Source organism: Pleurodeles waltl, chromosome 1_2, assembly GCF_031143425.1.
Source record: "Pleurodeles waltl isolate 20211129_DDA chromosome 1_2, aPleWal1.hap1.20221129, whole genome shotgun sequence".
Taxonomy (NCBI): Eukaryota; Metazoa; Chordata; class Amphibia; order Caudata; family Salamandridae; genus Pleurodeles; species Pleurodeles waltl.
The window spans coordinates 479,294,136-479,320,266 of NC_090437.1; the positions used below are offsets into that span (position 1 = coordinate 479,294,136).

Here is a 26,131-nt window from a genome sequence, read left to right on the forward strand (position 1 = left end):
CTTTTCCTCCTTTTGGGTTGTTTGGGGAAAATCCAGTGTTTAACTCCTGCATTCCTGGTCGCTGGGGGGTACGTTGTTACTTACCTTTGTGGTTCTCTAGTACTCCCAGCTCTCCTCTACACATTTACCTAGGTGGGGGTACCTTGCTCGGATTTCATTTTTTTAGTATATGGTTTGTGCTCCCCCTAGGGTCACTATAGCACTGTTTGCACTGTTTTCTAACCTTTTCTATGCCTATTTCTGATTGCTGGTGTACATAGTTAATGCACCTCCTAAGGGTGGGTCATCTGTCTAGTATCTTGTGGTGATTTGTGCCAAAAAAGTACCTTTATTTTTGTACAACTGAGTGTTTTCTTTCATGTGTTTAAGTGCTGTGCGACTAGAGTTGTATTGCATGAGCTTTGCATGTCTCCTAGATAAGCCTTGGCTGCTCATCCACAGCTACCTGTAGAGAGCCTGGCTTCTAGACACTGCCTACACTTCACTAAGAGGGGATACCTTGACCTGGTATAAGGTGTAAGTACCATAGGTACCCACCACACACCAGGCCAGCTTCAATATCTTGTGTACCTTCGTAGTTGAAGGTGCAGTAGTCAACAGCAATCTAGCTGTTGTGATCGTTGCTGATACCCCTGGAGATGATGCATCATTGGTGATGCTGCTGACATTAATGTCGACATCATGGTAGTGGTTGTCGAAGCTATAGTCACAATGCAGTCGTTGACAAGTAGACAAATTTAGGTGCAGAAGCTGGTCTTTGAGATTATTTTCTTTGGTGGCAGGGATTTTGACAACTATTTTTCTGAGAAACTTCCTTGAGAGAAACAATTGTTGTTTCGGATGGAACCTTTGGTAAGGAGAATGTCTCTTTTTTTTGGGAAGTTTGTGGACACTCCTCAGATTTCTTAGTCTGTCCTAATAAACCTTGGAGGGTCTTCTTCAGAGCTTTTTATGGTGCTTCCCGATGCTCACTTTCAAAAGACCTGTCTCTCTTATGAGACTTTACTATCTTGGAGGAGTTATCACTATCCTCCTCAGAGAGAGGAGTTTCTTTAGATTTGAGTTTGTACAGAAGGGTTAAAAATCTTCCTTCTCTGTCCTTCGGTTATTTGGGAGAAAGTGCAGCAAATTTTACAATCTTTCACTTTATGCTCTGGATGGAGCCAGTAGATGCACTTTTTATGATCTTCTGCACGCAATCTCTTTTTGCCACAGGTTCCACGTGCCTTAACAGTCCTTTTCTCGGTTGTTCTGACATAGTCAGGTATGCTAAGTCTAGGCAAAGAGAAATATATAGCTGACCTGAACAGAATTCTTCTTCAGAGTAGAGTATCTGAAGAAAACTGAGCAGAGCTCAGGGAGACTCCCATCACACGACATGCGGTAAAAGATATGAGAGACTAGAGCCTCTAAGGTGAGGGCTTTAAGGGTGCCTGACTGACTGGGCTTTGAGTCTTTTTAAATGATGTGAATAAGCTATTAAAGTGAATGTCTTAACACTGACTTTTATGTAGGTTTTTCATTTACTGCTTTCTATTGTACAGTGGGACTCCCACTTTGATTACAATGACTGATTCAAGCATGTCAATCTATGAATGATCCAATACTGGAGAAGAGAAGTGACATCACCAGCTCCAGTGGCGCCTCATGTACTTAATAGCAGTCACTTGAGGGGGGTTGCGGATCTCCACACACCACACACTGCGCTCACTTATGCTTGGGATTCAATATTGCTGGAGAAATTTCCAGATGCTGTCTAGTGCCATGGGGAAAATTCACTAAAAGAATCTGCAGGAACAAGCGTGCATTAGAATCTGCTGGCTTTAAAATACATTTAAACAAATTCAAATTTGCACAGCTCTGGCCTTGTGAGCCCGTTATCACATGATAGCTCTTGGTTTGACCCTGATTTAGGAATTGTGTGATCTTCTGTTGACGCAAACATTGATTGAGTCGCATCTCTGTTCATGTACATCTGTCTGCAACATTAATCATGACGGAATAAAGACAAGTATACAATTTGATATTTGCAAGTAGATAAACGAACCCTTGTTTACTAAAACAGCATTAATCTGAAGTGATAGACAGAGTCTCTTGGAACTTTGATATGTTATTTACTTTTAGTATCCAGTTAAAAAAAAAATCTTAATTACATATCTTATATATTCAACAGTGGATCTGGGTTTTAGCACTATAACATAGGTTTTTAAATTTCATTACTTGCATAAACATGAAAACACATGATCGAACAAAGTATGCTTAATTAGTAAGCCAGTCATAAATAAATCGATCTAGAGGATAGAACTGGGTTACTAAGTTACACTGGGGTGTGTTTCTAAGGTGGACTCCCAACTTTAGGAAACACATTTTATAACGGGGACAGAATGATTCATCATTCAGTTTTCAACACTGTTACGCTCAATGCAATTCCTGTTCGGTAGTTACATTTTTACACATTGTTACAAATGTAATACTGCTATGTACAATATATATTATATTTCTACAATTCGCCTTTTTATATTGTTCTGAAGTTAAACGTCAAAATTAATTACTGATAAATCAGTCCTTTGAAAAGTTATTTTTTATAAACACAGGTACAATGTATATTGCTGCCCTTAGGCATCTCCGTTTCTAGAGCAATTATCAAACGTAAGAAATACAAGCTGCATTTAAATGTACATCCCATTAATATGTATCGCACACGGCGACAATTATCTGTGTTGGTACAAACAAAGCTTTAGTGCATAAAAAAGGTTTCAACTAGTTTAAATTCTAGTTTATGAGACAGCATTGAACTTTCACAACAGTACTGCAGGCCAGTCGAACACGACCCATTCTTCCATGTAAAAAAGCAGTGATTATGCTGAGACCTTACATATCAATTGCATCAGGAGGAAAAGCAGGTTTTTAAAAAAGCGTCCTGCATTTAGGTTACAGTTGTGTTTGGAGCAGCCGTGGGTTATTTTTCTTCATTTACTGAACTGTTGCTGAATATGGAGTAAAAAATCATAGTACGAGTATGAAGAGCCCGTCTTGTCTTCGATTAAATGCTGGAAAAAATCAGTTGCGGCAGCAGTGTCATCCCTGAAAAGAGAAGGGAAACACTGTGAGAAGCAACCGAGACACAGCCAGTAAAGGGGAAGCATGCTAGTGAGGGCACTGCGGGTGTGCCGGAACTAGTCACCAAATAAAATACGTCAAAATACTTCACAGCTGTTACTTACATGTCCCGGGTTTTTAAAGCATGTAAATCGTTATAAACGGTAACCGTCATCTTAAGTACAATGAAGAGGGAGTACCACCTTAAATCCTCTCAGTGATGATTAAGGAACCCTGAAAAATGAGTTACTTCCCTGTGGCATATGTTGTCGCCTTTTCCTGTGAATAGACCCTTTAAATGGCAGTGTGCGGACAGCCAGGGGAATTCGTACACTTCAAACTCGTATTGTACTAATATTTCCGAACTGCACCCCCTCCCTCTACTCCCCACACACACACAATTCATGGACTGTAAAACCAAACAGTCCATGGTATATTTCTGCCCAACACAAAACAGTTTCAAAACAATAAAGCCTGAACGCATGCATGGCCCATCAGCACCTAGGCCTCATCCGTAAAACTTTATGCCTTCTAAATTTCCGGTCACTCATGGCGAGGTGATTTCTCTAGGTCCTGCGGAGGTCAGTGATTACTGGACAGAACCCGCAGTAGACACTGCCATTTGACGCTAGTGTCTCAGGGTCTCACGTACTACGAGGATCCAACTGGATAAGCAGGTAGCTCCCTTCGTCACGTGATCCTCCCAAGCATAAATTGCGAGCCACCTTAGCTTACTTCTAGAAGCAGGGAGAAGGGCCGGAATAAAGATGCGGCATGACACAAATACACGCACGCACTGTTAATTCACATCTAGCTGTTTGAAAAGGCCTTTGTTGCATGCAGGAATAATAACGACAGTTGAAAAACGAATTATGCAATCTCCAAGTACCCTGTAGGCCAGGAGCCGCCTATTCCTTTTCAGCTAGCTACATGTGCGCGTCTATCCTCTGTGACACTATTAAGGGGGTTAAACATAAAGAAGTGATAATAAATGACAGGATTGGGTATTCTCGAGTTTACTATAGTTTTGATTTGCAAACAGATTGGCAGAGATGTCACAGATCCTGTATTAGTCACCCTGTGCGCAAAGATAGCACATTGGATGTGAATATCATTAGCTAAGCTATCAATAAAGTAATTTAAAAAAACAAAGAAACAAAAAAAAAAGCGCAACTCGAATTCAAACAGGTCTTCCCACAAGAGCAAGATGAAATATAGGCTACCCGGTAGCCAGTTCACAGGTTTCGAGGGAAGTTAATTGGTTCTACATGGGAACCGGTAGCCGGTGTTTTGTGGAATTGTAACATATGCAATGATGTATGGTCCAGCAAGCAAAGCTCTGTATGTAATAGCTTCAGAAGCAGTTTTCGGACTGGCCACCAGGCGGCAGGGATATCCCGAGGTTGAGAACGGAAGGAGTCAGATAGGACACAAACACAGAAATTTAAGACATATTTGTCCAATCCCTCATCTCCTTCTCCTGAAAAATAAGTATAAAATACCATGAAAACAAAGCCGAAACTTACAGCCTTCACCAACTTTACAATCCAAATCCAATAGAACTGCACTTATTTTCCTTTTGATTTCCTTGCTTTGTTTTGCTCTCAATGTCGTTTATCTTGTCTGCATCGTATCATACTGCACCAGCCTGAATCACTGGCTGCTAAGAATCTCAACAAATTAACGTTAAAGAGGTCAAGCCTACGGGGCTCAATGTAATATAAACGACCGAAAGGTATTTACAAAGAGCCAAGTTGTACTAGCAACAATGCTACGTAAACAGTGTATATAAGCTACAAAGTGCTTATCACTACATTAATAATACATGACACGTTCGTGGAAGCAACCACGTCTATAATCCTTAATAAAATATGGACACAAAAGTACTGTACCGCCAAAGGGTATAGAGATAAATCGTGCCAAAACAGTCCATTTTGCATACGAAATTGATGGCAGTGAGCTGAATTCAGGGCACGGAAGGCCCATACTTCCCTGGACCATGCTAGAGGACGAATTTTCCATCCTGCATTCTTGATTCACAAAACCGCTTGTAACGTAGCTGACTCGAGTCAGCTAGGCTTTTACGATTGCCAAAACACCTAAAACTGTCACTGCTGCCAGAGCTTTGGGTTTCGTACTGGACTCTCACTTAATGTTCTAACAGCATTTTGTTAAAATTTCAAAAGTTGAATCAATGTGAGGAATTTAGAACGGTGGTACAGCCCTGCTCCAACATCACACTGACAATGACAACATGCCGCCTTTCCCAAATCTTCACTAATTGTAATTAACTCTATGCTCAGTGCATCACCATGGTTAACATGGAACAACACGCATTGGCAAAGCCAATAGGTCTCGACTAAGCAAGAGCTATTGGCAATGTGTTATGACCATATTTTACAACAGTATGGCTGCTGTTTAGCATGGCTAAAAGTCAGTTTAGTAGGGTGCAGTGGGGAAGACTAGGACGACTGGAGTGGGGAAGATTAAGATGGATTGGAGTAGATCAGGATACATTGGAGTGGAGATGAGTGGATTTGGGTAGATTGGAGATGGGTAGATTGGAGTTAATTAAATCGGAGCACACTGAGTAGAGTGGGGTAGATTGGAGTGGAGTAGAGTGGGGCAGATAGGAGTGGTGTGTGGTAGACTGGGGTGGAGTGGATTGGGGTGGAGTGGATTGGGGTGAAGTGTATTGGGGTAGAGTGGAGTGGGGGTAGACAAGTAGAATGGATTGGATTGTAGTTAGGCTACATCTCTTACATCTAAGTGCATATAAATATTGGACGCCTGAAAGAGCTTTCGGTGGAATACACATGAAAATGAAGAGTTAGGCACAGGTTCTAAGGAGAAATGAAGTCGTTGCTCTCCTGCATAAAACTGAAGCACTTTAAACAGACATACTTTGTATGCGCATAGAAGAGGTGGACTACATACGAGACTAAGGATACAGTTTTTAAGGAGAAATAGATTACTGCAGGACTGCCTAAAATCGACCCATTTTAAAAAGCCAACAAACGCAGACTACAAACACATGCAGTCATATAGACTGCTTTTAAAATGAGTCCGTGGTATTTGTTACTGTAAGAGGAAAAACGAAATTCCAAAAGAAACGAAGGCAAAAACAAACAAACGTTCGTACAATGAACGTGATGCAAGGTAAAACCAACCCAAAGGTGCTGCTAAAAAGAAGTGCTGAACTGTAAAACAAAGTTCATAACTGATTCAAGAGTCCGTGGCATTTGCTTTGGTGCTGTAAAAGGAATTGCCAAACCCTAAAAAAACCTAGGAAAAAAAATGCTGCAAGAAAAAAAAAGGGAAAACAAACACAAAATCACAGCATAAGCAAGTGATAGACTCAGTCACGGCTCACTGCGCTCACAGGGGGCAGGGCGAACGTAGGGGTGGGGGACACATTTAATTAAAAATAAAATAAAAACGTACCTGTTCCGCTGACCGCGCCCCACAGCTCCTCTTTTCCTAGTCACTGCAGGCAGGCACAGGCTCCCAGTGTGTCCCGTGGCCAATCCTGGTGCTGCTCAGAGCAGCGTTAAGATTGGCCACAGGGTATACAACCAGTGTGCTCCCAGGCAGACTGGGAGCCTGTGCCTGTTCTCTCCAGCCCAGCAACAGTGCCGGGCTGGAGAAAGCACACTGCGCATGTGTGTTTGGCCGGCCTGAGACGGATGGCCAAACACACATGCACACCGGGGCGAGTGCACGGTGCACTTCCCTCGTCCAGGCCACCCCACAAGGCCCCACCCCTTTCACAACAAAAGGATAATAAACACAGTTAATTATCATTTCGTTGTAAAAGGTTTGCATCTTCTGCTGCTGGCAGGGAGCAACGCTCCTCCACCCTAATGGAGGAGCCATCGCTGGATAGACTATGGAAAGACACAAATAGTACAAATTCAATTAGTACTTGGCCCATGCTCTGGGGAAAGAAAATTAACTGATGTGAGACCTATGGTGAACAATTAGGAGGCAGCAAAACAGAATGAAAATTAAGCCAGCAAATGGTAAGTAATGGGCGTGATCCAAGACCTTAACTGTTTACAATATCCCTCGCAACAACACCGCATACACACTCTTAAGCAAAACCTAACATGGAATTAGAGCACAATACCAGCATCACCATAGATGATAGTAATGTGGTTTCCATTATATGCAAGGGTTGCCTGCATTACTTTCACAGTCTGAATGTTGAAAAATCTTTTTTTATCGCCACAACTTCAATTTCATTGGAGAATTTCATATTGTAGGAAAGTAGCCTCTTTCTAGCTTTGTTACCCCCACTTTTTGCCTGTTTGTCAGTGTGTTTGACTGTGCGCATGTAGGAGGCAGGCCTGGTTTGTAGTGTGTGCCTTGGGTACTTACACCTTATACCAGGTCCAGTTATCCCTTATTAGTGAAGTAGTAGTGTTCTAGCAGCTTAGGCTGATAGAGGTAGTTATAGCAGAGCAGCTTAGGCTGAACTAGGAGACATGCAAAGCACATGCAATACCATTTATAGTTACACAGTACTTATACACAAGTAAAGACAATACTCAGTGTTACCAAAAATAAAGGTATTTATTTGGGTGACAGTACGAAAAATATCTTCGAGATAATACACCTTCTGGAGGTAAGTATTATACACAATATATACACTAGACACCAAAATTAAACAAGTAAATAGTCATAGAACAATGCAAACAGTAGGAAATCCTATAGAATGATATGGGAGAAAATAGGTGTGGGGGCAACACAAACCATTTACTAAAAAAGTGGAATGTGAATCACAAATTCCCCCTAGACAAGTATAGTGTGTGCAGAATCGCTGGGAGAGTAAGAATACAGTAAAGGTAAGTAAATTACCCCACCCCAGAGCCCAGAAAAGCAGGAGTAAAGTACTACAAGTTTCCTTAGGACACACTACAACTCGTTTTTGGGATTTTGCAGCAGCCAACCAAGTCTGCAAAGAACAACTGCTGGATTATTGGACCTGAAGACCTGCAAAGGAAGGGGACCAAGTCCAGAAGTCGAAAGAAGTTCCAGGAAGGACAGGAGCCCCTGCCAACCCATAGGAGGGTGCAAAAGAAGAGTCCCGATTAGTTGAAGACTGCAGAAATGCACCCTAGGAAGATGTCAGTGGGTTCCTGCGTGATGCAAAAGATGTCCCATGGCGTGAAGACCGTTGTAGAGGGGATTTCGTGTTGGAAGGCGCCAACAAGCCTTTGCTATGACAAAAGTAAGTTTTTCGTCAAAATGGCGCTGGATGGACCCAGGAGGGATCTGGGGGCCTCAACTCTGTGTGAAGAGGAAGAAGGGGCTCTCAGCACTTTAGAGAGCCCTCAGGATGCCAGCCGGCACCCCCAGAAGCCGCAGAATCCGGGTTCAAATGAGGTGCAAAACACAGTTGATGCAGCACAACAAAAGAAGGTCCCACGCCGCCAGAGAACTCAGTGAGTTGAGTGTCGCAGGGTGGAGTGCTGGGGACCGGAGCCAGACTGTGCACAAAGGAATTTTGCAAAAAGTACACAGAGGCCTCAGTAGGTGAAGAAGACACAGTACACAGGGGTACCATCGTTCTCGGGGAAGGCAAGGTCTTACCTCCTCCAAATTGCGTCAGCAGGACCTCAGGACAGTCTATGTCGATGATGTCACCCTCTGTGTTCTTAGGAGCACGCTCATCGTTGTGAGAGGAGTCCCAGGGTCACGGTCATCGTCTTGGAAGGTGACTGCTTTGGAGCAGGGGAGTGACTGAGTCACTCCCCTATTCCACGTGCGATTTCTTTGGTCCTTCTGGTGCAGGATGAAGGCAGGGAGTCCCGAGCGTGCACACCGTGGAAACTGTTGCAGTTGCGGACTTGGAGCTGAGGTTGCTAAAGAAAAGTGTCTCTTGTAGACACTTTGTTGCAGTTACAGCGTTTCTTGGCGCAGGCTGCGGTTGATCCGAGGCCAGAAGAGTCTTAAGTTGTTGCAGAGGATTCCGGAAGGAAACTTGCAAGCAGAATCTGAAGAGAACCCACAGGAGAGACCCTAAATAGCCCTGAGAGGGGGATTGGCTACCTTATCAGCTAAGGACCTATCAGGAGGGGTCTCTGATGTCACCTGTTGGCACTGGCCACTCAGAGGCCTCCAGAGTGCCCCCACACCTTGCAAAGCAAGATGGCTGATGTCTGGGACACACTGGAGGAGCTCTGGGCACCAATCCTGGGGTGGTAATGGACAGGGGAGTGGTCACTCCCCTTTCCTTTGTCCAGTTTCCCACCAGAACAGGGGAGAGGGAATCCCTGAGCCGGTGTAGACTGGTTTATGCAAGGAGGGCACCATCTGTGCCCTACAAAGCATTTTCAGAGGCTGGGGGAGGCTACCCCTCCCCAGCCTGCAACACCTATTTCCAAAGGGAGAGGGTGTAACACCCTGCTCTCAGAGGAAATGCTTTGTTCTGCCTTCCTGGGACTGGGCTGCTAAGACCCCAGGAGGGCAGATCCCAGTCTGTGAGGTTGCAGCAGCTGTAGCTGCAGTGCAAGCCTCAGAGAGCTGGTTTGGAGGTACTGGGGATCCATGGTAGAGCCCCCAGGAGGCATGGAATGGGTTCCCCAATACCAGATTTGGAATGGGGGGACAATTCCATGATCTTAGACATGTTACATGGCCATATTCGGAGTTACCATTGTGAAGCTACATATAGGTGTTAACCTATATGTAGTGCACACATGTAATGGTGTTCCCTGCACTCACAAAGTCCGGGGAAATGTCCCTGAACTATGTGGGGACACCTTTGCTAGTGCAAGGGTGCCCTCACACGTAGTAACTTTGCACCTTACCTTCAGCAAGTGAAGGTTAGACATATAGGTGACTTATAAGTTACTTAAGTGCAGTGAAAATGACTGTGAAATAACATGTGCGTTATTTCACGCAGGCTGCAGTCCTGTGTAAGGGTATGTCTGAGCTCCCTATGGGTGGCAAAATAAATAATGCAGCCCATATGGATCTCCTGGAACCCCAATGCCCTGGGTACCTAGGTACCATATACTAGGGACTTATAAGGGGGGGGTCCAGTATGCCAACTGAAATTAGTAAAGGAAGTCACTGGCCTACAGTGACAAATTTAAAAGCAGAGAGAGCATAAGCACTGAGGTTCTGGTTAGCAGAGCCTCAGTGACACAGTTAGGCACTATGCAGGCATACACATTAGGCCACAAACTATGAGCACTGGGGTCCTGGCTAGCAGGATCCCAGTGAGACAGGCAAAACACAATGACATATAGGTTTTTATCTATGAGCACTGGGGTCCTAGCTAGCAGGATCCCAGTGACATAGTAAAAACACACTGACATACACTCACAAACAGGCCAAAAGTGGGGGTAACCATGCTAGAAAGGGGCTACTTTCTCACAGCGCACCAGGATCCTGCTAACCAGGACCCCAGTGACTGTGCTCTTTCCTCTAAATTTGGTTGCTGGTAACTTTTTATCCCCACAATTGGCATACTGGTCCCCCATATAAGTTCCTAGAATATGGTACCTAGGTACACAGGACATTGGGAATCCAGGGGATCCCTATGGGCTGCAGCAGTTATTCTGCCACCTACAGGGAGCCCATGCAAAGGGTTCCGCAGGCCTGCCATTGCAGCCTGCGTGAAACAGGTGCATGCACCTGCTTTCACTACAAGTCACCCCTATTGTAGGCCCTCTCAGCCCAGAGGGTAGGGTGCAGGTACTTGTGTGCTAGGGCACCCCTGCACTAGCAGAGGTGCCCCCACAAACTCCAGATCCATTTTCCTGGACTTTGTGAGTAGAGGGAGGCCATTTTATGTGTGTACTGGACACAGGTCACTACCTATGTCCAGCTACATAATGGTAACTCCGAACCTGGGCATATTTGGTATTAAACATGTCGAAATCATACCCCAATTCTGTTGCAAGCATTGGAAGTATGATTCCATGCACTCTGGGGGCTCCTTAGAGACCCCCCAGCATTGCTACCACCAGTCTAACATGGTTTTCCAGGCAGCTCAGCTGCTGCTACTCCTCAGACAGGTTTCTCCCCTCCTGCTACTTGATCTGATCAAGCCCAGGAAGGCAGAACATAGGATTTCCTTTGGGAGAGGGAGGCAACACCCTTCTCCCTTTGGAAATAGGTGTGGCTGGCTTGGGATGGGTCGCCTCCACAAGCCACTAGTTTGCTTTGAAGGGCCCATCTGGTTCCCTTTGTGCATAAACCAAGCCACACTCGTTCAGAGAACCACAGTCCCTGCTCTGGCGCGAAACTGGACAATGGAAAGGGGAGTGACAACTCGCCTGTCCATCACCACCCCAGGGGTGGTGCTCAGAGCTCCTCCAGAGGGTCCCTGGGTTCTGCCATCTTGTTTCCAAGGTTGGCGGGGAACTCTGGGAGCATCTGGGTGGCCAGGCCAGTCAGGTGACGTCAGAGCCTCCTCCTGATAGGTGGTACCTGGTTAGGTGACCAATCCTCCTTTCAGGGCTATTTAGGGTCCCTCTCTTGGGTGGGTCCTCAGATTCAGCTTATTCTAGCAGGACTCCTCTGCAACCTCGACTTCGACTTCTGGCCACTGGAACTGCAACTGGACCCTCCAGGAACCGACAAATGCTGCTACAACGAAGACGACTCTTCTGCAACTTTGTCTCCACGTCTCCTGCCAGCTTTGCAACATTTCCCCGGCCGTGCTCCCTCAGAAGACTGCAACTCTTCAGCCTGCACCTGTAGAAGAAGAAATCTCCCTTGGAGTGAAGGAGTCACTCCCTTGCAACCGCAGTCGCCTACAACAGCTGCGTGGATATCCCCTCAACTTGAGCTGCGTGGATCCTGCATCACAGGTGGTGGTCTGGAGTAGTCTTCTTGGTCCTCTCTGCCAGCTGTCCAAGTTTGGTGGAGGTATGCCCTTGCCTTCCCAGGCAGGACAGTATGCCCGTGCACTGCGTCTCTTGCAGCTGCCAAGGCTTGTTTGCATCTCCTCCAATGGATCTTCAGGCGACGCGTAGCTCCAGCCCCCAGCACTCCATCCTACAAAGCACAGCCTACTGTGTGGTTCTCCTGCGGCATGCGATCGTCTTTTGTAGTGCTGCGTGGGCTTCTTCTGAGACTTCTGGGTCCCCCCCGTGAGACTCCTGTGGGAGGTGCCTCTGCTCCTGTGGACTCTCTGTGACGCTGAGGTTTCCCTGTAACTCCCCCTCCTCCTGGGTTGAGTCCTCCTGGGTCTTGCTGTTCCCTGGCAGCACCACTTTTCCACTAATTGTGAGTTTGCCGTTGCCAAGGCTTGTTGGTGTAATTTCTGCACCAACACGCAAATGGAATCTTCCTTCCAGTGTGGGGCATCATCTGCATCCATCACAAACTTTTCTCCGGCTCCAGGGCTGCAGTGCTGACCTGTTGTTCATCACCGTCGACCAACTCCTGCAACTACAGCTGGGTGGGTAGTAGCTCCTACTTCTCCTGGACTCCACTTTGACTCTTGGACTTGGTCCCTTCTCTCCAAAGGTCTTCTTTCTTCAGGAATCCACCACTGGTTTTCTTGCAGTCTTGTCTAGGTGTCTTTTCCCCCTTTTGGGTGGTTTGGGGGAAATCCAGTGATTTACTCCTGCATTCCTGGTCGCTGGGGGGTACTGTGTTTCTTACCACTGGTTTTCTAGTACTCCTAGCTATCCTCTACACATTTTACTTACCTGGGTGGGGTTACCTTGTTCGCACTCCATTTTTTTGTTTAGTATATGGTTTGTGCTTCCCCTACGGTCACTATTGGTTATTGCTATTTGCATTGTTTTCTAACTTTTCTATGTCTATTTTTGATTGGTAGTGTATATATTTAGTGTATTACTTACCTCCTAATGGTGGGTTACCCTTCTAGTGTTTTGTGGCGATTTGTTCCAAAAATAAAGTACCTTTATTTTTGTACAACTGAGTGTTTTCCTTCATGTGTGTAAGTGCTGTGTGACAACAGTGGCATTGCATGAGCTTTGCATGTCTCCTAGATAAGCCGTGGCTGCTCATCCACAGCTAACTCTAGAGAGTCTGGCTTCCAGACACTGCTACACTTCACTAAGAGGGGATACCTGGACCTAGTATAAGGCGTAAGTACCATAGGTATCCACCACATACCAGGCCAGGTTCCCACACATATCAACAGACATACACCAATGTTCGCCATTTTGAGAGCTATCGACCAATATCAATACTGATACCAATTACTAAGTCTTTATTAAAGTATTAGCAGCAAGAGAAAGCAAATAATACCTTAAAAAAAAAACTCCATCAGAGATGAAAATTATATGGTTATGATGGGGCAACTTATGCTTTACATTACCGCACATGTAAAAGCGAACTAAGGGGCGAAATCATAAAAAAAAAAAAAACCTCAAATGTATACTTACAATTGTGTTAAAAATATAGACCACCTATGGTACTCAAAAGATATTGGGCCTCATTACAACCTTGGCGGTCGGACAAGGCCGAGCGCCAAGGCTGAACTGCCAGCTGGTCGCCCATGCCGCCGGAAACCTGCCAGCCGCATTTGGACCTCCTCGCTGGGCTGGCGGGCGGAAACAGAGTTTCCGCCCGCCAGCCCAGCGGGGATGTCGCCTATAGCATTGCAGCCGGCTCCTAATGGAGCCGGCGGCAATGTGGCGGTGCAGCGGGTGCAGCAGCACCCGTTGTGATTTTCACTGTCTGCCAGGCAGACAGTAAAAATCGCAACGGGGCTGTGCCTGGGGGCCCATGCACTGCCTATGACAAGTGAATGGGCAGTGCAGGGGCCCCCAGAGGCGCCGCAACTCCCCTTACCGCCAGCCTTTCCTTGGTGGTGTCTACCGCCATGGACAGGCTGGCGGTAAGGGGAGTCAAAATCCCCAGGGCAGCGCTGCAAGCAGCACTGCCCTGACGGATTCTGACCGCCAGGACATCCATGGCGGTAAACCGCCGGTCCCGGTGGTGTGCCGTTGCGGTCATAATTTGGCAATTAAGCCACTTTAACCCAGGCGGTCGGTGACTGCCAGGGTTGTAATGAGTCCCATTATACTTTCCCCCTTTCTAAAAGTGAGAAAATGAAAATAAATTGGTAAAAGCATACAGCATAGCATAGAGAGAGAAACTGTGTTTTCATTTGCACCACCACAATGCCAACGTGCAGCACTGTGACAATTAGTCCTAGAGTTTATTTTGACGTTCTGATAAAAACCATAAGGTCTAGTGACCAAACCCTTGTTCCCATTCCCATGTCTTCATAGGGGAGGAGCGCAGGTTGTTCATGGTTCATGAATTTAATGAGGATACCCTTGACAGAGAATGAAAATGTCACTTACCCAGTGTACATCTGTTCGTGGCATCAGTCGCTGAAGATTCACATGTTGTGCATAGCCCGCCATCTGGTGTTGGGTCGGAGTGTTACAAGTTGTTTTTCTTCGAAGAAGTCTTTCGAGTCACGGGACCGAGGGACGGCTCCTCTTTGTCTCCATTGCGCATGGGCGTCGACTCCATCTTCGATTGTTTTCCCCGCAGATGGTGAGGTAGGAGTTGTTTGTTAGTAATAGTGCCTATGCAATGGAGTGAATAAGTATGTACCTATTTAAGATTTTATATATTTACAAATGTACAAAGTTGAAGCTAACTTCCAAACGGCTACAGGCTCCCGGGGAGGTGGGTGGGCACATGTGAATCTTCAGTGACTGATGCCACGAACAGATGTACACTGGGTAAGTGACATTTTCAGTTCGATGGCATCTGTCGCTGTAGATACACATGTTGTGCATAGACTAGTAAGCAGTTATCTCCCCAAAAGCGGTGGCTCAGCCTGTAGGAGTGGAAGTAGTCTGAAATAAGGTTCTTAGTACGGCTTGACCTACTGTGGCTTGTTGTGCTGATAGCACGTCTACACAGTAGTGCTTGGTAAATGTGTGAGGCGTAGACTATGTGGCTGCCTTACATATTTCGTGCATTGGAATATTCCCTAGGAAGGCCATGGTAGCGCCTTTCTTTCTGGTTGAGTGTGCCCTTGGTGTAATGGGCAGTTGTCTTTTTGCTTTAAGGTAGCAGATTTGGATGCACTTAACTATCCATCTGGCTATACCCTGTTTCGATATTGGGTTTCCTGCGTGAGGTTTTTGAAATGCAATAAACAGTTGTTCAGTTTTTCTGATGTGTTTAGTCCTGTCGATGTAGTACATTAGTGCTCTTTTGACGTCTAATGTATGTAGTGCCCTTTCAGCTATGGAATCTGGCTGTGGGAAGAACACTGGTAGCTCTACCGTTTGATTTAGGTGGAACGGTGAAATAACCTTTGGCAAAAATTTAGGATTGGTCCTTAGGACTACTTTATTTTTGTGTAGTTGGATAAAAGGTTCTTGTATTGTAAACGCCTGAATTTCACTTACTCTTCTTAGAGATGTGATGGCGATGAGAAATGAAAATGTCACTTACCCAGTGTACATCTGTTCGTGGCATCAGTCGCTGAGATTCACATGGTATGCATGAGCTCGCCATCTGGTGTTGGGTCGGAGTGTTACAAGTTGTTTTTCTTCGAAGAAGTGTTTTCGAGTCACGGGACCGAGTGACTCCACCTTCTGTGCTCATTGCGCATGGGCGTCGACTCCATCTTCGATTGTTTTCCCCGCAGAGGGTGAGGTAGGAGTTGTACTATAGTAATAGTGCCCGCGCAATGAAAAATGTAAGTATGTACCTATTAAAGGATTAAGTAATATATACAAATGTACAAAATTGAAGGTAACTTCTGAACTGCTACAGGCTTCCGGGGAGGTGGGTGGGTCCATGTGAATCTCAGCGACTGATGCCACGAACAGATGTACACTGGGTAAGTGACATTTTCAGTTCGATGGCATCTGTCGCTGTAGATACACATGGTATGCATAGACTAGTAAGCAGTTAGTTCCCCATAAGCGGTGGTTTAGCCTGTAGGAGTAGAAGTTGTCTGAAATAGAGTTCTTAATACAGCTTGACCTACTGTAGCTTGTTGTGCGGATAGCACATCTATACAGTAGTGTTTGGTGAATGTGTGAGGCGTAGACCAAGTGGCTGCCTTACATATTTCCTGCATTGGGATGTTTCCTAAAAAGGCCATTGAAGCACCTTTTTTCCTTGTTGAATGTGCCCTGGGAGTAATGGGCAGTTGTCTTTTTGCTTTAAGGTAGCAGATTTGGATGCATTTAACTATCCATCTGGCTATACCTTGTTTTGATATTGGGTTACCTGCATGAGGTTTTTGGAATGCAATAAATAGCTGTTTAGTTTTTCTGATGTTCTTTGTTCTGTCAATGTAGTACATTAATGCTCTTTTGACATCTAATGTATGTAGTGCTCTTTCAGCCACAGAATCTGGCTGTGGGAAAAATACTGGTAGTTCTACCGTTTGATTTAGATGGAATGGTGAAATAACTTTTGGTAAAAATTTTGGATTAGGTCGTAGGACGACCTTATTTTTATGTATTTGTATAAAAGGCTCTTGTGTTGTGAACGCTTGAATTTCACTTACTCTTCTTAGAGATGTAATGGCGATGAGAAAGGCAACTTTCCAGGTTAGGAATTGTATTCCGCAAGAGTGCATGGGTTCGAAAGGTGGGCCCATGAGTCTTGTTAGAACCACGTTTAGGTTCCATGAAGGAACAGGTGGTGTTCTTGGTGGTATAATTCTTTTAAGCCCTTCTATAAATGCTTTGATAACTGGTATCCTATACAAGGAAGTTGAATAGGTAGTTTGCAGGTATGCAGATATTGCTGCAAGGTGTATTTTAATAGAAGAGAAGGCTAGCTTTGCTTTTTGTAAATGGAGCAAGTAATTTACTATATGTTTTGGAGTTGCATCTAGCGGTTGTATCTGATTATGATGGCAGTACCAAACAAATCTTTTCCACTTACTTGCGTAGCAGTGTCTAGTGGATGGCCTTCTGGCCTGCTTTATGACTTCCATACACTCTTGGCTAAGTTGCAAGTGTCCGAATTCTAGGATTTCAGGAGCCAGATTGCTAGATTCAGCGATGCTGGGTCCGGGTGTCTGATCTGTTGGTTGTGTTGCGTTAACAGATCTGGTTTGTTGGGCAGTTTGATGTGTGGTACTACAGACAGATCTAGCAGTGTTGTGTTTTTTGAGCAATGGTAACACTTCTTGTAGTGTGACCATGTGAAAGTGGTCTGATTTGATGAATGTGTTTACTACTCTGAGGTCTAGAATTGGTCTCAGTGTTTCGTCCTTTTTTGGTATCAAGAAGTACAGTGAATAAACTCCTGTGTTTATTTGTGTGCTTGGTACTAATTCTATTGCATTTTTTTGCAGTAGTGCTTGAACTTCTATCTCTAGAAGCTGTGAATGGTATTTTGTTAAATTTTGTGATTTTGGTGGTATGTCTGGAGGGAATTGCAGGAATTCTATGCAATAACCATGCTGGATAATTGCTAGGACCCATGTGTCTGTAGTTATTTTGTCCCATGCTTCGTAATATTGACGTATCCTCCCCCCCACTGGTGTTGTGTGGGAGGGGTGTGTGACATGTGAGTCACTGCTTGTTGGTAGTGGTTTTGGGGCTTTGAAATCTTCCCCTATTCCTAGGGAATTGCCCCCCTCTATACTGGCCCCGAAAACCTCCCCTGTACTGTCCCTGGTAGGTGGGCGGTGCGGACTGTGAGGTGCTAGCTTGTGTGGCCTGACCCCGAAACCCTCCTCTAAAAGGTGTTTTGCGGAAGGTGTTATAAGATCCTCTGCTCTGCGGGGAGTAGAGTGCGCCCATGGCCTTGGCAGTGTCAGTGTCCTTCTTGAGCTTTTCTATAGCTGTGTCGACCTCCGGACCGAACAGAAGTTTCTCGTTTACTGGCATGTTAAGCACTGCCTGTTGAATTTCTGGCTTGAATCCAGACGTTCTGAGCCATGCGTGCCTACGGATGGTAACCGACGTATTAATGGTTCTTGCGGCCGTGTCTGCTGCATCCATGGAGGAGCGTATTTGATTGTTGGAAATGTTTTGACCCTCCTCAACAACCTGTTTTGCTCTTTTTTGCAGATCTTTTGGGAGATGTTCAATGAGATGCTGCATCTCATCCCAGTGGGCTCTGTCGTATCGCGCTAGCAGCGCTTGTGAATTTGCGATGCGCCACTGGTTTGCTGCTTGGACAGCAACCCTCTTCCCGGCTGCATCGAACTTCCTACTTTCTTTATCTGGGGGAGGTGCATCCCCAGAAGTGTGTGAGTTTGCCCGTTTTCTGGCAGCCCCTACCACCACAGAGTCTGGTGGCAGCTGAGAGGTGATGAAGACAGGGTCCGTAGGAGGCGCCTTATACTTTTTGTCCACCCTAGGCGTCACTGCCCTACTTTTAACTGGCTCCTTGAAAATGTCCTTTGCATGGCGTAGCATGCCTGGGAGCATCGGCAGGCTTTGGTAGGAGCTGTGGGTTGAGGAGAGGGTGTTAAATAAAAAATCATCCTCTACTTGTTCCGAGTGTAGTTCCACATTATGGAATAGAGCTGCTCTAGCCACCACTTGCGAGTAGGCTGTGCTGTCTTCCGGTGGTGATGGCCTAGTTGGGTATGTGTCTGGGCTGTTATCAGACACTGGTGCGTCGTACAAGTCCCACGCATCCTGATCTTGGTCGTCGTGGCTCATGGCGGTGTGAGCTGGCGAATGTGACGGGGTGTAAGTTGGCGAAGCCGGAGTTACAGGTGGAGGCGAGGGAGGAGGTGTTACCTTTTGTGTTGTTTGTTGCTGAGGAGTAAACTGAAGCGTTCTCTTTCGTTTGACAGGTGGGAGGGTACTGATCTTCCCAGTCCCCTGCTGAATAAAGATACGCTTTTGCGTGTGATCCACGTCAGTGGATTGCAGTTCTTGTTCAAATCTATGTTTCTTCATTTGAGAAGACATAGAATGCTCTTCGGTATAGGAGCCAGAAACAGGGTCTGATGTCGCTTTTTTCGGCTCCGAAAGCCCTGTCGATTGTTTTTTCGGCTCCGAGGTAACCTTCCTCTTTTTCTGTGCCGAAAATTCTTGGCCTCTATGGTCTTCGGCGCCACTGTCTCGGCGTCGATCGGTGTCGACACCGAACTCTCGGTGTCGATGCTTCTGTTTAGCACTCTCTCGGTCCCGAGGAGGCTGCGTGCCGGTGTCTCGACCGAAGTCGGACGATCTCGACACTGAATGGGCCTTTTTCGGTGCCGATTGTTGGTCACCGAGAATTTGGGTGGAGCCATGGCCGGTTGGCAGTGGCGTCCCCTGGGCCTTCTTTCCTTTTTTAAGGTTTGATCTCGACGTCTTACTCACGGTTCTTGTAGAGTGTAGCTCGTCGGAGTCTGAATCCTGGATGGAAAAGGATTCCTCCTGTTCCTCTTCTGTCTCGAACTGTGGACGCTCTTTTGGCGTGGACGCCATCTGGAGTCTTCTCGCTCGACGGTCGCGCAGAGTTTTTCGGGACCGGAACGCCCGACAGGCCTCACAGGATTCTTCGCTGTGCTCGGGTGACAGGCACAGATTACAGACCGAGTGTAGGTCCGTATAAGGATATTTGTTGTGGCATTCGGGGCAGAATCGAAACGGGGTCCGATCCATCGGCGTTGTCCTCCACGCGGTCGGGCCGACTAGGCCCCGACGGGGTGCCGAAATCTACCCCGAAGGGCACCGAGGCGCTTCGATGTTGAACGCGTCGTCGTATGTGTCTATCTCTAACCGGATCGCAACGATACCGTCGAAAATCTTCCGTCTTCAGCTAACTTTCCGTTCCGAAACTCGGAGCGACAGGAACACGTCCGAACCCGATGGCGGAAAGAAAACAATCGAAGATGGAGTCGACGCCCATGCGCAATGAGCACAGAAGGTGGAGTCACTCGGTCCCGTGACTCGAAAACACTTCTTCGAAGAAAAACAACTTGTAACACTCCGACCCAACACCAGATGGCGAGCTCATGCATACCATGTGTATCTACAGCGACAGATGCCATCGAACTGTAACTTTCCAGGTTAGGAATTGTATTTCGCAAGAGTGCATAGGTTCAAAGGGTGGACCCATGAGTCTTGTTAAGACGATGTTGAGGTTCCATGAAGGAACGGGTGGTGTCCTTGGTGGTATAATTCTTTTGAAGCCTTCCATAAACGCTTTAATGACAGGTATCCTAAATAGTGAAGTTGAATGGGTAATCTGCAGGTATGCAGATATTGCTGCTAGGTGTATTTTAATGGAAGAGAAGGCCAGGTTTGATTTTTGTAAGTGTAGTAAGTACCCCACTACATCTTTTGGAGATGCGTGCAATGGTTGAATTTGATTCTGATGGCAGTAGCAAACAAACCTTTTCCATTTGCTTGCATAGCAGTGTCTAGTGGATGGTCTTCTGGCTTGCTTTATGACTTCCATACATTCTTGTGTGAGGTTTAAGTGTCCGAATTCTAGGATTTCAGGAGCCAGATTGCTAGATTCAGCGATGCTGGGTTTGGATGCCTGATCTGTTGTTTGTGTTGCGTTAACAGATCTGGCCTGTTGGGCAACTTGACGTGGGGTACTACTGATAGGTCTAGCAGTGTTGTGTACCATGGTTGCCTTGCCCACGTTGGTGCTATCAGTATGAGTTTGAGTCTGTTTTGACTCAATTTGTTTACTAGATATGGAAGGAGAGGGAGAGGGGGAAAAGCGTACGCAAATATCCCTGACCAGTTCATCCATAGGGCATTGCCTTGAGACTGCCTGTGTGGGTATCTGGATGCGAAGTTTTGGCATTTTGCGTTCTCCTTTGTTGCAAATAAGTCTATTTGAGGTGTTCCCCAACGTTTGAAGTAAGTGTTTAGAATTTGGGGGTGAATTTCCCACTCGTGGACCTGTTGGTGATCTCGAGAGAGATTGTCTGCAAGTTGATTCTGGATCCCTGGAATAAACTGTGCTATTAGGCGAATGTGGTTGTGAATTGCCCATTGCCATATTTTTTGTGCCAGCAGGCACAGCTGTGTCGAGTGTGTCCCCCCCTGTTTGTTTAGATAATACATTGTTGTCATGTTGTCCGTTTTGACAAGAATGTATTTGTGAGTTATGATTGGTTGAAATGCTTTTAATGCTTGGAAAACTGCTAGTAGTTCGAAGTGATTTATATGCAGCTTTCTTTGATGTACGTCCCATTGTCCTTGTATGCTGTGGTGATTGAGGTGTGCTCCCCACCCTGTCATGGAAGCATCTGTTGTTATCACGTATTGAGGCACTGGGTCTTGGAAAGGCCGCCCTTTGTTTAAATTTATGTTGTTCCACCATAGAAGCGAGAGGTATGTTAGGCGGTCTATCAACACCAGATCTAGAAGCTGACCCTGTGCTTGTGACCATTGTGATGCTAGGCACTGTTGTAAGGGCCGCATGTGCAACCTTGCGTGTGGGACAATGGCTATGCATGAGGACATCATGCCTAGTAGTTGTAATATCATCTTCGTCTGTATTTTTTGTGTTGGATACATGCGTTGTATAATCTTTTGGAAATTTTGAACCCTTTGTGGACTTGGAGTGGCTATTCCCTTTGATGTATCTATTGTCGCTCCTAGGTATTGTTGTACCTTGCACGGCAGAATGTGTGATTTCGCATAGTTGATGGTGAAACCGAGTTTGTAGAGGGTTTGTATGACCTGATCTGTGTGGTGTGAGCACCTTGTCAGTGAGTAGGTCTTGATTAGCCAGTCGTCTAGATACGGGAATACGTGTATTTGCTGCCTTCTGATGTGTGCAGCCACTACTGCTAGGCACTTTGTGAAGACTCTTGGTGCAGTTGTTAAACCGAAGGGCAATACTTTGAATTGGTAATGTATTCCTTTGAATACGAACCTTAGGTATTTCCTGTGCGACGGATGTATTGGTATGTGGAAATACGCGTCTTTGAGATCTAAGGTTGTCATGTAATCTTGTTGCTTTAGCAATGGTAACACTTCCTGTAGCGTGACCATGTGAAAGTGTTCTGATTTGATGTATGTGTTTAGTGTTCTGAGGTCTAGGATTGGTCTCAGTGTTTTGTCCTTCTTTGGTATTAGAAAGTACAGTGAGTAAACCCCTGTATTTGTTTGTGTATCTGGTACCAGTTCTATTGCGTTCTTTTGCAGTAAGGCTTGAACTTCTATTTCTAGGAGGTCCGAATGTTGTTTTGATATATTTTGTGCCTTTGGTGGTATGTTTGGAGGGATTTGTAGAAATTCTATGCAATAACCATGTTGGATAATTGCTAAGACCCAAGTGTCTGTTGTTATGTTTTCCCACTCTTGGTAATACTGACTTATTCTTCCCCCAACTGGTGTTGTGTGGAGGAGATGAGTGACGTGTGAGTCACTGTTTGTTTGTAGGTGTTTTGGGGCCTTGAAATTTTCCCCTGCTTCTAGGGAATTGTCCCCCTCTGTATTGGCCCCGAAAACCTCCCCTTTTGTACTGTCCCTGGTAGGTGGACGGTGTTGACTGTGAGGTACTGGGTTGTGTGGATTGACCCCGAAACCCCCCTCTAAAGGTTGTCTTGCGGAAGGTGTTGAAAGTGCCTCTGCTCTGCGGGGAGTAGGGTGCGCCCATGGCTTTTGCAGTGTCAGTGTCCTTTTTTAGCTTCTCAATTGCCGTGTCCACTTCAGGTCCGAACAATTGTTGCTCATTGAATGGCATATTGAGCACCGCCTGCTGTATCTCTGGTTTAAAACCAGATGTTCGTAGCCACGCGTGCCTTCGGATGGTTACTGCCGTGTTAACCGTTCTTGCTGCTGTGTCCGCTGCGTCCATAGAGGAGCGTATCTGGTTATTGGAGATGTTTTGGCCCTCCTCAACCACTTGTTTCGCCCTCTTTTGTAGTTCTGTGGGTAGATGCTCAATGAGGTGTTGCATCTCATCCCAGTGGGCTCTGTCATATCGCGCTAGGAGCGCTTGAGAGTTTGCGATGCGCCACTGGTTTGCAGCCTGTACTGCGACCCTTTTACCGGCTGCATCGAACTTTCGGCTCTCCTTATCTGGGGGAGGTGCATCGCCCGATGTGTGGGAGTTTGTTCTCTTGCGAGCCGCCCCTACCACAACCGAATCTGGTGGCAGTTGTGAGGTGATGAAAGCTGGGTCTGAGGGAGGTGCTTTATATTTTTTTTCCACCCTCTGTGTTATTGCCCTACTTTTGACAGGCTCTTTGAATATGTCCTTTGCGTGCCTTAGCATTCCTGGGAGCATAGGCAGGCTTTGGTAGGTGCTATGTGTGGAAGAGAGGGTGTTGAAGAGGAAGTCATCTTCGACAGGCTCCGAGTGTAGAGACACGTTGTGGAACTCTGCTGCTCTAGCCACCACTTGTGAATATGCTGTGCTGTCTTCTGGTGGTGAGGGCTTTGTAGGATACGCCTCAGGACTGTTGTCCGACACTGGGGCGACGTATAAGTCCCAAGCATCTTGGTCCTGGTCACCTTGGCTTAAGGTGGTGTGAGCCGGTGAATGTGACGGAGTCTGTGCTGGTGAAATGGGAGCCACAGGTGGAGGAGAGGGTGGCGGAGTTACCTTCTTCACCAGTTTTGTTTGTGGTGTTTGTTCTTGTTGGAACTCCAGTCTCCTCTTCCTCCTAATAGGGGGAAGGGTGCTTATTTTCCCTGTTCCACTCTGTATAAAAATCCTTTTTTGAGTGTGGTCCACCTCGGTGGATTGTAATTCCTCTTCGAATCTATGCTTTCGCATCTGAGAGGACAGTGATTGTTCCTCTGAATAGGAACCGGTAGTTGGCTCGGTTGCGGGTCGTTTTGGCACCGAAACCATGTCCACGCTCTTTTTCGGCTCCGAGGCGACTTTCCTCTTTTTCGGAGCCGGCCCCTCTCGGCGTCGATCCTCCTCGGTGCCGCTGTCTCTGCGTCGAGCAGCTTCGGCTCCGCTATCTCGGCGTCGATCTTTGCCGGCAGCACTATCTCGGTCCCGAGATGGCTGGGTGCCTGTGTCTCGACCAGAGTCGGACGATCTCGGCACTATTTCGGCCTTCTTCGGTGCCGATGGTCGGTCACCGAGTTTATGGGTTAAGCCATGGCCTGACGGCAGTGTCGTCCCCTGGGCCTTGTTAGTTTTCTTATGTGCTATCTTCGACGTCTTACTCACTGTTTCATGGTCGTCGAATTCGTCCGAGTCCGATTCATGGATCGAGAAGGCTTCTACTTCTTCTTGTTCCTCGAAACCTTGGTGTCCTGTCGGCGTGGACGCCATTTGCAGTCTTCTGGCTCGGCAGTCACGGAGCGTTTTTCGGGACCGGAACGCACGACAGGCCTCACAAGTTTCTTCCCTGTGCTCGGGCGACAGGCACAGGTCACAGACCTAATGTTGGTCTGTATATGGGTATTTGTTGTGGCATTTAGGACAGAAACGGAACGGGGTCCGTTCCATCAGCGTCAATGTCACACGCGGTCGGGCCGACCAGGCCCCGACGGGGGATCGAAAACTACCCCGAAGGGCAACGGAGATGTTATCGTATCGATGCGATGTCGATGCTATCTAACCCGATCCCGAATGCAACAATACCAACGTAATTTTCCGATTTGGAGCTAACTTTCCGTTCCGAAACCCGGAGCGAAAGGAACACGTCCGAACCCGATGGCGGAAAGAAAACAATCGAAGATGGAGTCGACGCCCATGCGCAATGGAGACAAAGAGGAGGAGTCCCTCGGTCCCGTGACTCGAAAGACTTCTTCGAAGAAAAACAACTTGTAACACTCCGACCCAACACCAGATGGCGGGCTATGCACAACATGTGTATCTACAGCGACAGATGCCATCGAACCTAGTGTTACAGATAATGAAAATGTCACTTACCCAGTGTACATCTGTTCGTGGCATCAGTCGCTGAGATTCACATGGTATGCATGAGCTCGCCATCTGGTGTTGGGTCGGAGTGTTACAAGTTGTTTTTCTTCGAAGAAGTGTTTTCGAGTCACGGGACCGAGTGACTCCTCCTTCTGTGCTCATTGCGCATGGGCGTCGACTCCATCTTCGATTGTTTTCCCCGCAGATGGTGAGGTAGGAGTTGTACTATAGTAATAGTGCCCGCGCAATGAAAAATGTAAGTATGTACGTATTAAAGGATTAAATAATATATATACAAATGTACAAAATTGAAGGTAACTTCTGAACTGCTACAGGCTTCCGGGGAGGTGGGTGGGTCCATGTGAATCTCAGCGACTGATGCCACGAACAGATGTACACTGGGTAAGTGACATTTTCAGTTCGATGGCATCTGTCGCTGTAGATACACATGGTATGCATAGACTAGTAAGCAGTTAGTTCCCCATAAGCGGTGGTTTAGCCTGTAGGAGTAGAAGTTGTCTGAAATAGAGTTCTTAATACAGCTTGACCTACTGTAGCTTGTTGTGCGGATAGCACATCTATACAGTAGTGTTTGGTGAATGTGTGAGGCGTAGACCAAGTGGCTGCCTTACATATTTCCTGCATTGGGATGTTTCCTAAAAAGGCCATTGAAGCACCTTTTTTCCTTGTTGAATGTGCCCTGGGAGTAATGAGCAGTTGTCTTTTTGCTTTAAGGTAGCAGATTTGGATGCATTTAACTATCCATCTGGCTATACCTTGTTTTGATATTGGGTTACCTACATGAGGTTTTTGGAATGCAATAAATAGCTGTTTAGTTTTTCTGATGTTTTTTGTTCTGTCAATGTAGTACATTAATGCTCTTTTGACATCTAATGTATGTAGTGCTCTTTCAGCCACAGAATCTGGCTGTGGGAAAAAAACTGGTAGTTCTACCGTTTGATTTAGATGGAATGGTGAAATAACTTTTGGTAAAAATTTTGGATTAGGTCGTAGGACGACCTTATTTTTATGTATTTGTATAAAAGGCTCTTGTGTTGTGAACGCTTGAATTTCACTTACTCTTCTTAGAGATGTAATGGCGATGAGAAAGGCAACTTTCCAGGTTAGGAATTGTATTCCGCAAGAGTGCATGGGTTCGAAAGGTGGGCCCATGAGTCTTGTTAGAACCACGTTTAGGTTCCATGAAGGAACAGGTGGTGTTCTTGGTGGTATAATTCTTTTAAGCCCTTCTATGAATGCTTTGATAACTGGTATTTTATACAAGGAAGTT

The 26,131-nt window shown here is 46.2% G+C and overlaps 1 protein-coding gene across 4 annotated transcripts in view; it reads right to left on the bottom strand.

The window, feature by feature from the left end:
• Window positions 1-2,094: 2,094 nt before the first annotated feature.
• SEC24B (SEC24 homolog B, COPII coat complex component) overlaps window positions 2,095-26,131 on the bottom strand; it is a 667,989-nt gene continuing 643,952 nt past the window's right edge. For all 4 annotated transcript variants that reach the window (XM_069241169.1, XM_069241160.1, XM_069241150.1 and 1 more), the window contains exon 24: window positions 2,095-3,084. In XM_069241169.1, the coding sequence (XP_069097270.1) occupies window positions 2,970-3,084 (115 nt within the window). In that variant the 3' untranslated portion in view covers window positions 2,095-2,969. The remainder of the gene's footprint in view (window positions 3,085-26,131) is intronic.